We start from the raw sequence: 15,228 nt of genomic DNA, 5'->3' as shown, positions 1-15,228 counted from the left end.
CACGGGACAAGCGGCACGACTTGGCACAGAAGGCAGCTGAGGGGCTGGAGGCCCGAGCAGCCGCAGATGAAGAGGGATCCTCTGATGTGAGCACCCCCGGGCAAGCTTGTGAGGAGTTGCAGGTGCAGCTCGCCAAGGTGACAAATGAAAACACCCACCTGGCTGAAGAAAACGCTCGCCTGCGTGGGCAGATGGCTTTGACAGAACAGGTTCAGGCTGAAAATGCCAACCTGAAAGGGCAGCTAGCGCGACTGGCAGAGGAGCGAGACTCTGCCATCCAAGCAACCATCTGTCTTTTTACCCAACTGGAAGCGGCCAAGCGCGAGCTGACAGCCATGAGGGACAGGGCAGAAAGGAGTCAACAGCTGGAGAGGGAACATGAGGAGACAAAGCTGGCCCACAGGGAGCACAGAGAACCCCTGCGAGCGTTTCCAGCCCCGCTGAAGGAACTGAGTGATCGGTTTGAGAAGCTAAAGAAATGCTTCCAGCAGCTGTTTCAGGAACTGGAATGGCTGGGAGGAGAAAGATCCAACAGCACCGTTTCCGAGCCGCAGCAGGCTAACCTGGGAGCAGACAAGGAGTCCGTCCTGCTGGAGGCTATGAGAAAACAACCGGCAGAGCTTTGAGCATTCATCGCTCGTTACAGCTATGATCCTTTCGATGGTCCCAACGAGCGGCCTGAGCTGGAGCTTCCGCTAGTTGCTGGACAATACGTTTACATCTTTGGAGACGCGGATGGAGACGGTTGGTACGTGGGAGAGCTGACCGACGGCACAAGGGGATTGATCCCCTCTAATCTCGTTGAGGAAGTTCCAGGTGACGGGCGACCTGATGACACCACAGTCTCCCCAGAGACAAGTGATTGGTGGCAGGGCATAGATGACGTCTGTCCTGTCTTCTCATAGAGCTTCTCATTAAACCTCTTTTAATGACCTCTCTGTGTAATCTCACTCCCTGTCCTGTTTGTCTGTGAGCTGAAGGGACTCTGTGCCTTCCGAAGGGACTCATGTGCCTGAGCATGGGGACCTGCTCAAGGAGGAAAGATAGCAAGAAGTCAGAGGATAATTCTGTGAGCCAAGTGAAAGCTGTTTCTCCTAGATGCGCCCCCGGTGCCCCATGCCCCCCCTCTGCCGTTCCTAGGAGAGCTCCCTTCCGAGCCGTGGCTGGAGCTGTGCTGAGTGCTGGCCGAGTGTGCTGTGAGGAGCAGGGGCTGTGCCCGCTGGCTGCCCAGCAGTGAGCCCTGCTCTGCAGCAGGAGCTTCATGGGAACCGTGGGGGCAGGGGCCAATCCACTGCAGACAAGACAATGGCTCATGTGTTCCCAAAGGCTCAGCACCCCACTTCTAGGCAGGGACACCCAGGGCTCACCGTGTGCCCTGGAAGCAGCATAGACCTTGGGTGGACACCCCAGAGAGATGTTTAAAGGGTTCCGACCATGTGAACTTCTTGAAAGAGAGTCAGCTCCTTCCCCAGCCTCACAGACTGCATTGCCCACAGCATCATCGGTTTGGGGAAAGCTGGGACACCTCCTTGCCGAGGACATGTCTGCACAGGAGGACCCACAAGGTCTGCGCCTGAGCCGGCAGCTGAAACCCCTCTTGCCAGAGAGCCTGTCTGCAATGCCAATAGCATCTGAGCAAGGCCAGGAGAGAGACAAAGGGACACTCGGGAACTCCTTCCCCTTTCCCAGCCCGGCACACCACCTCCCACACAGCAGCAGTGCAGGGCAGTCACCCTCAGGCTGTGCTCAGCGAGAAATGGCACCGTGGCAGCAGGAGAGATGCACTTCATCCCTTCTGCTGCTCTGCTGGACCAGGAGCTGTTGAAACACATGGAACCAACGGTCTAAAGGCTGTGCTGGGTGGGAGAGGAGAGCAGAGGTGTGTTGCTCAGGGAAGGCACCTGCACGGCAGACCATGGCCAGGAGGTGCCCCTATCTGCCCTGCATCAGGGTCCCCCTCAGCATCTCCCCCCCTCCCTGCCCAGGGCTCTGCTGCCTGCAGCTGTCCCTGCCAGCAGCTCTTTCTCTGGCCCCAGGGCTCTTCCCTGCCAGCGCTCACAGAGCCCAGCTCAGCCCCTGTGTGCCCAGCTCTGCCCTGCAGCCGCTCTCTGTCTGGCTGCCGCAAGGAACAGCTCCCCCAGAGCCTGAGGGAAAAGGAGAGCTGATGCTGGTTTCATCTGCAGCGTGCTGGGGAGGGAAGGCACTTGCTCAGCTTCCTCATCAACCTCCCTGTGATGCTTTCAGCATCTCAGCCGCTGCTCTGACCTGCACAGCTGAGTTTCCATTGCCACCAAGAAGAGACACAGAAAAGCGGCAGCAGAGATTCAGGCAAGCACAGAGCCAAGCAGGAAAGCCCTGCCATGAACGTGCTCATGGAAAGTCCCCTTGGAAATGACCTGGAGATGTGAACAGCTCTGATATATGCAGCACCAACACAAAATCAGTCAGACCTTCTCCTGCTGGGGGTCGGCCCTTCCACACAACCTGGCCCTACACAAACCTGCCTGTCTACAGAGCACTGGCTGGGTACAGGTTCCTTGTTTGCAGGTAGAATAATGGTCAGGTGAGACTGAGCCTGGTGGATCCAGCAAAGGCAAAGCTCCTTTTGTCCGTGGGATAGGAGTCACTGAATGCACATAGGAAGACTCAAATAAAACCCTCTGATATTTCAAAGTTACGATTCAGGAGTCTAGGGGACTTGTCCTTATTAAGAACTCCTTCATCGTGTATTCCATCGCATTCCCATAGAGTAAAAAACTAAAAACAGAGACTCAAAAAAGTACTTTACCTTTATACTAACCTTGCTTTGTACTTCTTTTTGAAACCACCAATGGAAAATATTCTGGCAGTGAGCGGAATCTGTGAGCAGCCCTGAAGCACACAACAGCCTCTTATTAAGAGATAAGCACTTCCTTGTGTGGGGGTCATTCCTTGAACCTACAGTTTTTCGCCACAGCCGCACGGGAGCCCCCCGGCAGGCTGAGAGCTGCCCCTGGCAGGCGGCAGAGCCCCTGCCCCAGCACACAGCCCCCTGGGCTGCAGGGACCCTGCTGGCAAGGACAGCCCTGGGCACCCCTGCCTGCACAGCCACCTTCACAGCCCTGCAGCCGGCCCTGGCACAAGGCAGCCCACATGCCCTGGCCCTCCCACGCTGCAGCAGGGAAGCCCTGCTCTGCAGCACACTGGCCTCCTCCACAGCAAAAGGCTCCCACATGGTCCCACAGGCTGGGGGGGGCCCAGCTGCTGCAGACCCGGCTAGGAACTGCAGAGGCATTGCCCTGCAGCCACACACTTACCGGCTCAAGGGCTCTGCAGATTTCTCCAGCAGGGAGCTCTCAGCAGCCCCCCACCAAGGTCTGCTTTTGAGCTCTCCCTGCCTCCCTCCTCTGCCCCTCTGGGCTCCCTCCAGCTGTCCCTGGGGCTGCAGGGGAACCTGCTGGGCAGCAGGATGAGGCAATCCCTCACGGGCCTTGCCTCTCCTGGGGGGACACACTTATTTCCAGCAGTGGCAATTCCCTTACTAGAAAAAGTTTTCTGCAGGAGTATCAACTTTTGTTAACCCATTACTAGAGAGGACACCAGGAAGACTGCAGCAAAGGATCTAAATACTCCTTAAGAAACCTGTATCTGTGTCTGCTTCTGGTGGATTTACAGTCAGGAGTTGGTTTTACAGACAGGAGCAGGTTTTACAGAGAGGATGTCTTCAGAGCTTCAGTAAGCCCTGCAGAGCCCATTTCAGCACTTCATTGCACAGTCCGAGGGCTCAAGACTCAGCTCTCCTTTGCCCAGGCCATGTCTCTGCTCTGAAGCAAAGCCTTTGCACCCACGGGCTCGGGGACACTGGGTACCAGGTTGCCTGGGAACCAGAAGGACAGACCACCTCCCCTCACTGTGCACTCACCCACAGGCAATCCTCTTGCCTCACAGACCTCACTGTGTTCCACCGGAGGGCAGCAAAAATGCTCTGCTTTTCTGACATCTGAAAATACGCAACAGGAGAGATGGGGGGGAGCTGTGAAAAAAACTCAAGCTCTCTTACAATGCCTTCACCCTTCCCGTTCCTTAGCACTGGCGCTGCAGACGCTGACCAGCCCTTCTGCGTTGGCACTGGTTTCAGAGGACAAAGTTAAGCACCAGGACTGGTCCCTGCCCCCACCCACTGCTGCAGAGTGGGGCTGGCTGGTCAAGAGCCCGTGGGCAGATGCCCTGCTCTTCATCACCCACACGGCCAGCACCAAGCAGGGCTGCAGCCACACAGCTGCAGGAAGGTCTCCGAGAAAAGAGAGGGATGTCTGTGTGTGACGGGGGGATGGTCTGTGGGAAATGGCTTTGATTTTGCTTGCAGAAGTCTCCCCTAAATTATCACTGTCTTTTTCTCCTGTGACAGGACCATATGCCCAGAGGCAGCACATGTCCAACAGCAGCTCCATCACCCAGTTCCTCCTCCTGGCATTGGCAGACACGCGGGAGCTGCAGCTCTTGCACTTCTGGCTCTCCCTGGGCATCTACCTGGCTGCCCTCATGGCAAATGGCCTCATCATCACTGTATGTGACCACCACCTGCACACCCCCATGTACTTCTTCCTCCTCAACCTCTCCCTCCTCGACCTGGGCTCCATCTCCACCACTCTCCCCAAAGCCATGGCCAACTCCCTCTGGGACACCAGGGACATCTCCTACTCAGGATGTGCTGCACAGCTCTTCCTGATTGTCTTTTTCCTTTCAGCAGAGTGTTCTCTCCTCACCGTCATGGCCTATGACCGCTACGTGGCCATCTGCCAGCCCCTGCACTACGGGACCCTGCTGGGCAGCAGAGCTTGTGTCCACATGGCAGCAGCTGCCTGGGCCAGTGGGTTTCTCTATGCTGCGCTGCACACGGCCAATACACTGTCACTGCCGCTCTGCCAAGGCAATGCCCTGGGACAGGTCTTCTGTGAAATCCCACAGATCCTCAAGCTCTCCTGCTCACACACCTACCTCAGGGAAGTGGGGCTTATTGTGTCTGGTGCCTCTTTATTCTTTGGGTGTTTTGTTTTCATTGTTCTGTCCTATGTGCAGATCTTCAGGGCTGTGCTGAGGATCCCCTCTGAGCAGGGACGGCACAAAGCCTTTTCCACGTGCCTCCCTCACCTGGCCGTGGTCTCCCTCTTTCTCAGCACTGCCATGTTTGCCCACCTGAAGCCCCCCTCCATCTCCTCCCCATCCCTGGACCTGGTGGTGTCAGTTCTCTACTTGGTGGTGCCTCCAGCAGTGAACCCCCTCATCTACAGCATGAGGAACCAGGAGCTGAAGGACGCACTGAAGAAGCTGATGCAGTCAGGTGTCTCTCAGCAGCACTGAACTGCCTGAATCTCCTCACAAGGCATTTGCAGGTCATCTCTGGAACTTCCTGTGCATTTAGCGCTTTTAATGTCACAATTGTGTTTCTCCTAGAATGTTTGCATGCACTCCACTTTCTCAATAGCATGAACCCAGCCTGCCTGACCAGCCTGGCTTTTGTACGTTTGCATCCAGGATGGTGCAGCTGGACTCCTGTGTCACATCTCTGTAATTTAAGGGGCTTGTGTAGTGGAGACATCTATCAACTTCCCAGGAGAGTAAAGCACCAGTGTAGAGCTCAGCTGTGTGAGTGTGCAAAGTTGGGGCAAATAACAGGGTGGGGGCACGCGGCAGGGTGTCCTGGTGCAAATCCTTGGGTCACGGTGAAGGAAGCAAGGCAGTGATCGGGTGGGACACTGTCACAACGGAGGGAAGACACAGTCACTCAATATGAGTGATCAGCAGACTTCGTTTATTGTCTCTTACAGTCACCTTTTATGCCTTCTTATAATTAGCTCATACACATTACAAAAGTTAAGCTCATTATTGGTTAGTTGCCTAAATACCAAGTCCGCCCCTAGTTTCTCTTCTGTAGTTATCTGTTCCCACCTGCAACATTCTTTTCCCACCGAAATCTTCCTGTTATTGTGTAACAAGGACAGCCAAAGACAGTGTATTTTGCTTTACTTCAGATAAGCTGAGAGCGATGTGCATTTTTGTCCAGCCAGCTGGACTATGTCTGTGTGACCCTTTTCAGCTAGCCAGTTATCCACAGGACACAGGGCTCTGCTCAGTGCCATGTTCCCTGGATACCCAGGGGAAGCTGCCCCAGGTGCCCCAAGATGTCCTAAGTATCAGTCGTTTCCTTTGCTTGTTGTACACCCCAGTCGCTACGAGGAACATTTGCTGCATGGTCAGCTCTGTCATCCTTAGTGGCTCAGTGATACCCAACTCCATTGCAACTCTAAATGTAAATGGAGCCACTTTCCTACTGTCACTGGTTACACACAAGTCCCATAGCTCTTGCCACAGTTGGCCGCTCAGCCAAGGCTGTGGTCAGACACCTCCAGCCAGATCATGTCCTCACGGCTTTGCTTTGACAAATAGTAAACCACTGACTGTAGTAATCCCACCAACTGGCCTGGGTCCAGTCTTTCACTCTCGATGTTATCTCAAATAAAACCCAGTTTCTCAGCCTCTCCTTGTCCATAACATGATCCAGGTCCCAACCATCCTTCTGGCTTCTGCAGGACTTGCCCCATTCTGGCAGGGTCTTTCTTGTGCGGGGGAGCCCCATTGTGGGCTCAGCAGTCCTGATGTGGTCCTGTGGAGGGTTAACCATGGCCAGCACCCAGCCAGCCCCGCAGCTGCTCATCCGCTCCCCTGACTCAACAGGAAAAAAGCAGAAATTATACCAGCAATGTTCATGGGTCATGGCCAAAATGTGTCATATTAAAATTCAATTTAATTTATTGCCAATTAAAAAATACATGGATTTTGAGAAACCAGGACTGAAACATAAAGACCATTCCCCTGACAGTTTCTCCAAGGGCCAAATTACTCCATTGTTCCCAATTCATCTACACACCAACACCCTGAGAGGTGCAAGGGTGCTGCGATGGAGAGACAGGACACTGCTTGATGCAAGCAAATGTTGATTTATTGTATACAATCATGAGTTTATATATGTTACCAGAGGCCGCGTGCTTTAAACAGATTGGTTCCTTAAGCTAAGCATTACATACTAGGCAATCCCTGTTTGGTTAACTACAAACAAAGGACACTTTAAGTAAGTTTTTACAGTCATCAATTAACAGCAAAGTGTTACTTCTCCCTGGCTCCATCTGTTCCTCATCTCCTTACCTTTTCTCGGCCTGACTCATCTTGTTGGTTGTCATCTATTCACCCTCCTTATCCTCCCAGGGTTTGTGGCCTACAAGCTGGAGCACGTTCCTTTCAGCTAACTGATTGTTACTTATGGTCCTGATTTCCAGGCCCCCTCCTACATCTCCCCCTTCTTGTTTTTGAGCAATCCAAATCCCGTTTGTTTTAAACATGCATTCGATCAAGTTACTCATCACTCCTTGTAAGCGTTGAAACAAACAAGGAACACATAATACTACAACCAACAATACTGTCAATACCATCAATGCTCCTTTGATTATGGTTTGTAACCAGCCCCCTAACCCAAGGCTTGAAAGCCAGTCAGAAAAAGGATCATGTCCTTCAGTAACATGCTTCATATTCTTGCGCAGTGCTGCTAATTTCTGAGCTATGCTTTTTGAGTGATCAGACAAATTCATACAACACATTCCTTAACGAAGTTCACTACAGGCTACTCTCTACTGTTCGTGCTGATTCCTTATCTTCTACAGGTGACATCACATTCCTCCTTTGTTCTGTCTCATCCTAGTTTCTTCTCATACTCCCTCAAAGTTATTTAACTCTTTGCTGCAGGATTTCAGCTGCACATCGCCAAAGCAAGGCCAAAGCTGCACTTTATCTATGTCAAAACAAACCACTGTCTCTGTTCTGTACAATTCTACAATTCCCCCTTTTTGTTTTTGAACAGCTAGTACCAGGTTTGCCGTGTTCTGCGGGGCCCTTGCAAACATGACAGCAGCCAAGGCAATAGCAAACAAACAATACTGCACATTGAGTGAATGGATGCCAAAAAGGCTGACATTTCCTCAGATTTTGATAACATGTTGCTGCAGTGGGGCGCCTAAAATCCACACAGCATGTACCATCAAAATCCTCACAGCCATGTCCTTGAGCCAACAACAAAAGCCAATAGTTGCTCTGTTTTGTATGTCATAGTGGCAAATTTGACTCACATTCTTAACTGCCTACCAGACAAGGTGATTTAACTCTTTAATGCTTTCCCTGCTGTTACTCTGGATAAGAGAAGAACCGCTGAATCTTTCCTACTCTCCTTCACAATACCCAGCTGTTCTCTCATCTCTTGTTAGGTCAAATATTCTCCAGCTTCCTCTCCTATATCTCTCTCCAGACATTCTCTATCCTCCTCTTTTTTGCTTGTTAATTCCAAAGAGGCAAAGGGTGTGTGTAGCTGGGTGACCATGACCTGATTTATGTTACAATCAACTAAACAGTGAATACAGGAAAAAAAGGTATGGGAGTTGTAAGGCAAACATCAATAAGGTGGTTAAAGATAATTATAATAAATCCTGTAATACTTTTGATCCATGGCCCAAAGTTTCCCAGCCACGAGAAGAGACCAATGGCATCCCGCCCCTGGCTCTGCTGCAGATTTTTGTTTAAGGCTTTTAAGTTTTGTATGCTTTTGTGGATTGATTCAGAGTGGTCACTCAGATTCACATAGCACATCCTATCCAAGTCTTCACACTCGTGTCCCTGTTTTAATACTAAAATTTAATAGCAACTCGGTTCTGTAGCAAGATATGACGGACAGAATCAACATCTGTTAAGAAGCCAGAAAAAAAAAAAAAAGAAAAAAAAAGAATAGTATTTGTGGTATTACTTTTTTTAGCAAGCTAGCAGCCTAATTTACTAAGCAAGTTAAGAGTGTGTACTATTCTACAGAAGAGATTAGAGAAGCAAAAAAATGTGTTATGCTGCATTGCAGAGCACAACCTGAGAGTTACAGTCAGCTGTGAGTTCTGCATTATAATCATTTTGACACATGTTGGCGTTGTGATTGTGAAAGTTGCCATTTACAATTTTCATTGGCATTATCATAGCTGGTTGTTTAAAAAAGCAACCCTTGAGCTTCCTCATGCTCGACTTGTTGCAAAATATTCTGAAGCCGATCAATAAAGTTAGTACATGACTCTTTAGGACCCTGCAAGACTGTGGCGAGTGACTCGCTAGAGGCTCGCCCAGACTCCCCCATCCTGACTGCCTTAATAGCCATCTCCTTCATCTGCAAATAGTTGTCCCTGGGATACCTTGCCTGGGTCACAGAATCAGCACAACTATTTTCTCCAGCCAACTGCTCACAGTTAACAGCAATTCCCCAATTAAGGTTTTCAATCAAGGCCACTACAGGTAGCTCACAAAAATCAGATAACCCCATCATAAACTGTGTCAGAGTTAGTACCATACAAAGCAATGACTTCCAGTCATGCAGTGTGAGTGTATAAGGCTCTGCCGTCACTTCAAGAAGGGACATGGCAAAGGTATTATGAATCCTCCCTTCCCCCACTGCTTTAACTCTTTAACAGCCTCGTATTGCAAAGGCTGCCACTCTCGAGGTTGCTTTATCTGACAAAATACTGAACATGCCATAGCGACTTCCAAAACCCCTCGCTTAAGCACTTCCCACTTGCATTCCTGCCACCAATCCCTCAGACCCCCTTTCACCCTCCCCGAAAGTCCAGCCAATAAATCGGGAGAGGCGGTGGGGGGTGGAGGGGGGAAGGTCTAATTCCTTGTCCAGATCTATAGGACCTGGATCAAAAGGTTTATCAGTGTCAATGGCATCATTGTCCGAGTTGTCCTGTTCCTGCGCTTGGTCCTGTGTTGTGAGGGTCGCTGCAATCAGTGACAGGAGCTTTGGGGGCAGAGGAGGTGTGGACAGAATCGCCATCGCTGACGGTGTGTTGAGAAGAGTCTTGCTGTCGGTGGAATTTACAGCTTCCTGTGGTCTGGCTCCGTTAGTAGAATTAGTCCATACTTGGCAAAGAGTAGTTGGAATTTGCCACCAAGGTGCTAAATGCATTCCCGATGCAGAGTCCCCCTCTGCGGCAGCATCATACAATTTTCTGCTGAACACTTTCATTTCTTTGAAAGTCTCTAAAGTTTCTTGGCTGCTCACCTGTCTCGATGCATACAGGTGTTATCCTCAGGGTTTAGGTTGTCTGCCTGGTCCAGCCAGCAAGACGATCGTTCAGCCAAGACATCTCCTCCAGAACGCAGCCGTCTTCCACAAGCTGTCTTTTTGTACAGACCAGTTCCGTCCTTATTCTTCCAAGGCTTGGGAACACCACCATAGGGGTCACCATTTGAGGAGATTGAGGCATGGGCTCCCGGATCTGACTAGAAGACCCTTTATGAGTCCATATACATCCCTCATAGGGGAAGACAGTTGATTCCCATGTTTCCCACAGCTCACCTCTCAGTTCCAGAGGGACTTCAGTTGCCGGTTCCTGCTTCCTTTCAGCAGCTCATTCAACGTTCTCTGGGACTTGCAGCCTGCCGCTCAGCCTGGCGGTTCATAAACCCATCACGTCGGGGTCACCAGGTTGCTGCAATGGATAGACGGGATGCTGTTTGATGCTAGCAAATGCCGACTTATTGTACAGAAGCACGAGTTTATTTATGTTATCAGAGATCGCGTGCTTTAAACAGTTTAGTTCCTTAAGATAAGCATTACATACCATGCAATCCCTATTTGGTTAACTACAAACAAAGGACACTTTAAGTAAGTTTTACACTCATCAATTAACAGCAAACTGTTACTTCCACTTGGCACCATCTGTTCCTCATCTTCTTACCTTTTCTCAGCCAGACTCATCCTGTTGGTTGTTATCTATTCACCCTCCTTATCCTCCCAGGGTTTGTAGCCATCCCCCCAAGGTTCGTGGCCTAGAAGCTCGTGCACATTCCTTTCAGCTAACTGATTGTTACTTATGATCCAGATTTCGAAGGGCCCCTCCTACACAGGGGTGATAGTGAAGAGGGGGTGATGGCACAGAACATCTCTGTTGCTCCAGTCTGGCAGGGTTTTCTTGTGCTGGGGCGCTCCATTGTTGGCTCAGCAGTCCTGATATGGTCCTGTGGTGGGTTAACCACGGCCAGCACCCAGCCAGCCACCCAGCTGTTCATCTGCTCCCCGACTCAACAGGACAAAGGGAGAAAATAAACCAGTGATGCTCCTGGGTCAAGGTACAGGCAGAGAGACTACTTACCGATCCCTGTCATAGCCAAAGATGTGTTGTCTTGCCAAAGATCAATTTCATTCATTGCCAATTAAAACAAGATGTTGATTGTGAGAAACAATGACCAAAACATTGAAGACCATTCCCTAGTTTCTCCCAGGGCCAAATTACTCCATTGATCCCAACTCACCTACACAAGCACACCCTGAGAGGTGTAGGGGGGATGTTGAAGAGGGTTGATGGCACAGAACACCTCTGCTGCTCCTTTCTCCTCACACTTCTGCCCTGCTCCAGCGTGGGTCCTCTCCATAGACCCTGCTATCTTTGCGGTCAAGGGTATGCATTGTTCGTTTCATTCTGTCTTGCTTGTGTCCTTGAAACTCAGAGAATGACAGAGAATGTTGACATTGGAAGGGACCTCTGGAGATTACCCAGTGAAACCCCCTAGGAGAGGCACGGCCAGCTCAAGCCGGTGGTACAGGGCCTTGGCTCGGTAGGTTTGGAATATGTCAAGGGGTGGACATTCCATAACCACTCTTGGCAACTACCTGCAGTGGTTGAACATCCTCAGTTCAAAAAGTGTTACCTTGGCTCACATGGAGCTCTCAGAGCCTTTTCTTCTCCAGACTGAACAGTTGTAGATCTCTCACCCTGTCTTCCTGGGAGACATGCTCCAGTCCCTTCAAGAAGCTTAGTGGCCTTTTGCAGAACTTTAGTAGGTCAACAACTCCCTTGCTCTGGGAAGCCCAGCCATGGATACGGCACCCCAAATGTGGCCTCAGCAGTGCTGAGAGGAGGGGAAGGGTCACCTCCCCCCATTGGCCATTGATGCTTTTCCTAATGCAGCCCAGGGGGCCATTGGCCTTTGCCATGAGGGTGCATCGATGGCTCCTGCTCAGCTGCTTGTCCTCTGGCACCCAAAGGTCCTTCTCTGCAGAGCTGCTCTCTGGCCAGCCTGCCACCAGCAGGATAGCCCCAGGAGGGCTGGATCACGGGCTGGCCTCCCCCAGGGGCTCGCTCAGCACCAGCAGCAGCATCTTGCCCATCTTGGAGACGAGCTTCAGCTCTGGCACAGGCCGCAGGGTGCTACAGAGTCACCTGGGAGAGCAAAGCCCTCTCCTGCCAGGGCTGCGCAGCCCAGGCCTGTTGCCCTCTGGCCTCGGGGACTGCAGCCCTTGCTCTCGTGGTGGGAATGTACTTCATCCTTCTGCTGCCCCCTGCCACCCGCTCCAGCATCCTCTGCTGGGCAGCAAACCCCTCCCACACAAGGGCTCCCATCCCTGGGTACCGGTGTCCGTGTGACAAGCCTGCCCTTGGCCCTGGTGCCACACCTGAGGTGCTGCAGCCCACACGGGCCCCAGAGCCCACTGCCTGGGGTGTGGGCAGCAGGAGCCCCCTGTGCCACCACAGAGCTGTGACATCAGTGCCGTAAGCGCTGAGGAGGGGCAGGGCAGCTCCCACGCCTTTGGCGGTGGATGGAGACACAAGGTCTGTGGGGGAGACCTACGGGAAAGATGAGGGGAGGGGGACGCTCTGTGTGAGGTCAGGGCAGCTCAGATACATGGAGCTCTTGTATTGGACAGGCAATGAGGTTGGGTGAGAGCTTGAGTGTGGATCAAAGGGGAGAGCAGCCAGGGTGGCACTGAGGGAGGAATTAGTTGTGGTTTGACACTGGCCAGCACGCAAATGCCCAGCATCTGTTGCTCACTGACCCCTTCCATGCCCAGCGTGATGGGGGAGAGGATCAGAGGAAAACTAACAGGTCAGGAAAATAACGGTTCGATAGGAGAAGCAAAAGCTTTGTGTGCAAGGACAGGAACATGAGCAATTCGCTCACTCCTTGCCATTGGCAGCAGGGGTTCAGCCATCCCCAGAAAAGCTGCTCTTCAGCACATCTGTCAGTGACACGGGAAGACAAATGCCATGACCACAAATGTCCTCTTTTCATCCTCCTTTCCCCGAGCTGTTATTGATGAGCACAACGTCCTGGGATATGCAATATCCCTGTGGTCACTGGGGGTCAGCTGCCCAAGCTCCTTGCATCCCCCCAGTCTCCTTGTAGCGCAGGCAGAGTGTGAGAAAGAGAAGCCTTGGTGATTACTCTGCAGCGGTGGCCAAAACACTGGTGTGTGGTCAGCGCTGCCTTAGGAAGAGATGCAAAGCACAGCACCAGAAGGGCTGCTGTGAAGAAAATGCACTCCATGCCAGCCCGAGCCAGGACAGAGCGACAGGTCATACAGTCAGGGTGAGGCATGAACAATGTCTTCTTGAAATGACCTGAGGAAACCTGTGGATCACAGAGCCTGTCTCTTCTGGGGGAATCAGTCTCCTTGGTGATCACTGCACAGGTAAGCAAGGATGCCAGGAGCCCAGGTCTTTGTGGGAGAGTCCCCCAGACCAACCAGGCCACCCACTCTGATGCTCACCTGCACCTGGGACTCCCCAAAGAGGACAAGCTGCTCAGGGATTTGAAGACCAGTGTCACCTTGCTTCTAGTAGTGTGCAGTTGTGGTGTCCCTGATGCCCAGGCATGTGTGGATGGAGAGCAGCAGAGCACAGCCCAGGACAGGAGGGAAGGAGAACCTGGCCTGCTGAGGGCACTGGCAGGTGGGATCCCATGGGGGCAGGGCCCTGAGAGCATCCCTAGGCCTTCCTGGCCCTGACCAGCCTCACCTGGGGCCTCCACCCAAAGCTTTGTCCATGGCTTCGGGAGGCCATTGAAGCCAGGCAGGAGATTCAGCCCCAGCACAACCTGTGCTGTAGGTGTGCGGGTCTCCAGGCACAACCATAGGCACAGCCTGGCCTGTCCATGGACCCTGTTCCTTTGGCCTTGCAGGCTCACTTCCTAGGTTTATTCCGAATGGGCTGTCCAGTGAAATGACACTATGACCCTCCAAGTCCCAGGCTTCTCTGCTTCCTTTATTCACATCAATTGGTCAGTTGTTTGGAGGAGAGGAAGGAAAAGCACATGAGATTGCTGGGTGTCAAGAACTGAAAGTGGGAAGCAAAACTTACCTTCGCCTCTTTTCTTAAAGGTCTTCATTCTTCCACAGCAACCAGAAAGCACTGAGATTCCTCTACCTCCCCCACTTCCAGCAAAGAAGTAGAGAGCTTCCAAGTAGAGCTTTTTTTCCATTTTGTTTACAGCTTCAAGCACCCCATGCTCTGGAGATAAATCATTGCATCACCTCTGGCCAAGAACGTCCTTGTTTCCACATCTGATGACTGCCTATCACACTCCTGCCACACAACACAGTTCCAATACTGGATTCATCTTCCTGGCAATGTCCTCACTGTGACCGGCAGGTGCTCCCGAGTCCTCCCCTTGTGCAGGCTGAACAAGGCTCTTGCCCTCCGTTTCCCATCCTGGGAAAGTGTTCCACCCCTGAGCCTCTCAGTGACTCTTCACTGAACTCACTCCCAGTCATACACACCTTCCTTGCTGTAATGGGTTCTCTCTGGGGCCATTGAGAAACTTCTTCTCTCCTTCCCTCCCCAATCAAGGCCAAAATATTAACACAGCGGTCTACATGTGGTGTTATGAGTGATAATAATGTGGAAAAAAATAATTTCCCTCACTCTCTTGGCAAGGCACCTCTTCAGACGCTCCAGGGCACGGCTGGCTGCCTCTGCTACCAGGTCACGGGCTGGGATTGTGTTTTGCCTTCTGTCCCCCAGCACCACCAGGGCCTTTTCTGCACAGACACTGCCCAGCCAGGCAGGTCCCAGGCCCTGCAGCTGCAGGGTGTTAGTCCACCCGAGGGAGGTGCAGGCTCTGCCCTTGGTCCTTCCTGCATCTGTGCAGCTCCTGACAGGGCGGCCACCCCACCTGCCAGGGTTCCCCTCCATGGCATCCCTAGGGCACAGGGATGCTCCTCTCAGTTTGGTGCCACCGACAGACACTGTGAGAGTTGCCTCCACTGGATTATCTTTACAGCTCTTAAACTGTAAGCAGGAGAGTCCCCTGTGGTGCCCACACTGCCCCAGTATGTCCCAGTGGCCTCCAGGTGGGGTGTGAGCCCTTCCCCACTGCTCTCTCAGCCTG

The 15,228-nt window shown here is 52.1% G+C and overlaps 1 protein-coding gene across 1 annotated transcript; it reads left to right on the top strand.

Moving 5' to 3' along the window:
* Nucleotides 1-4,785: 4,785 nt before the first annotated feature.
* LOC130143452 (olfactory receptor 14C36-like) lies at nt 4,786-5,469 on the top strand (the record flags this gene model as incomplete). The annotated part of the gene is made up of 2 exons (XM_056326140.1): nt 4,786-5,250; nt 5,434-5,469. Coding segments are annotated over 2 exons (501 nt in total), but the record flags the coding sequence as incomplete, so codon positions are not given.
* Nucleotides 5,470-15,228: the final 9,759 nt, after the last annotated feature.

Source organism: Falco biarmicus, unplaced genomic scaffold (assembly GCF_023638135.1).
Source record: "Falco biarmicus isolate bFalBia1 unplaced genomic scaffold, bFalBia1.pri scaffold_30, whole genome shotgun sequence".
NCBI lineage: Eukaryota > Metazoa > Chordata > Aves > Falconiformes > Falconidae > Falco > Falco biarmicus.
The sequence above is the reverse complement of the archived record's forward strand: the minus strand, read 5'-3'. Positions and strand labels throughout refer to the sequence as shown.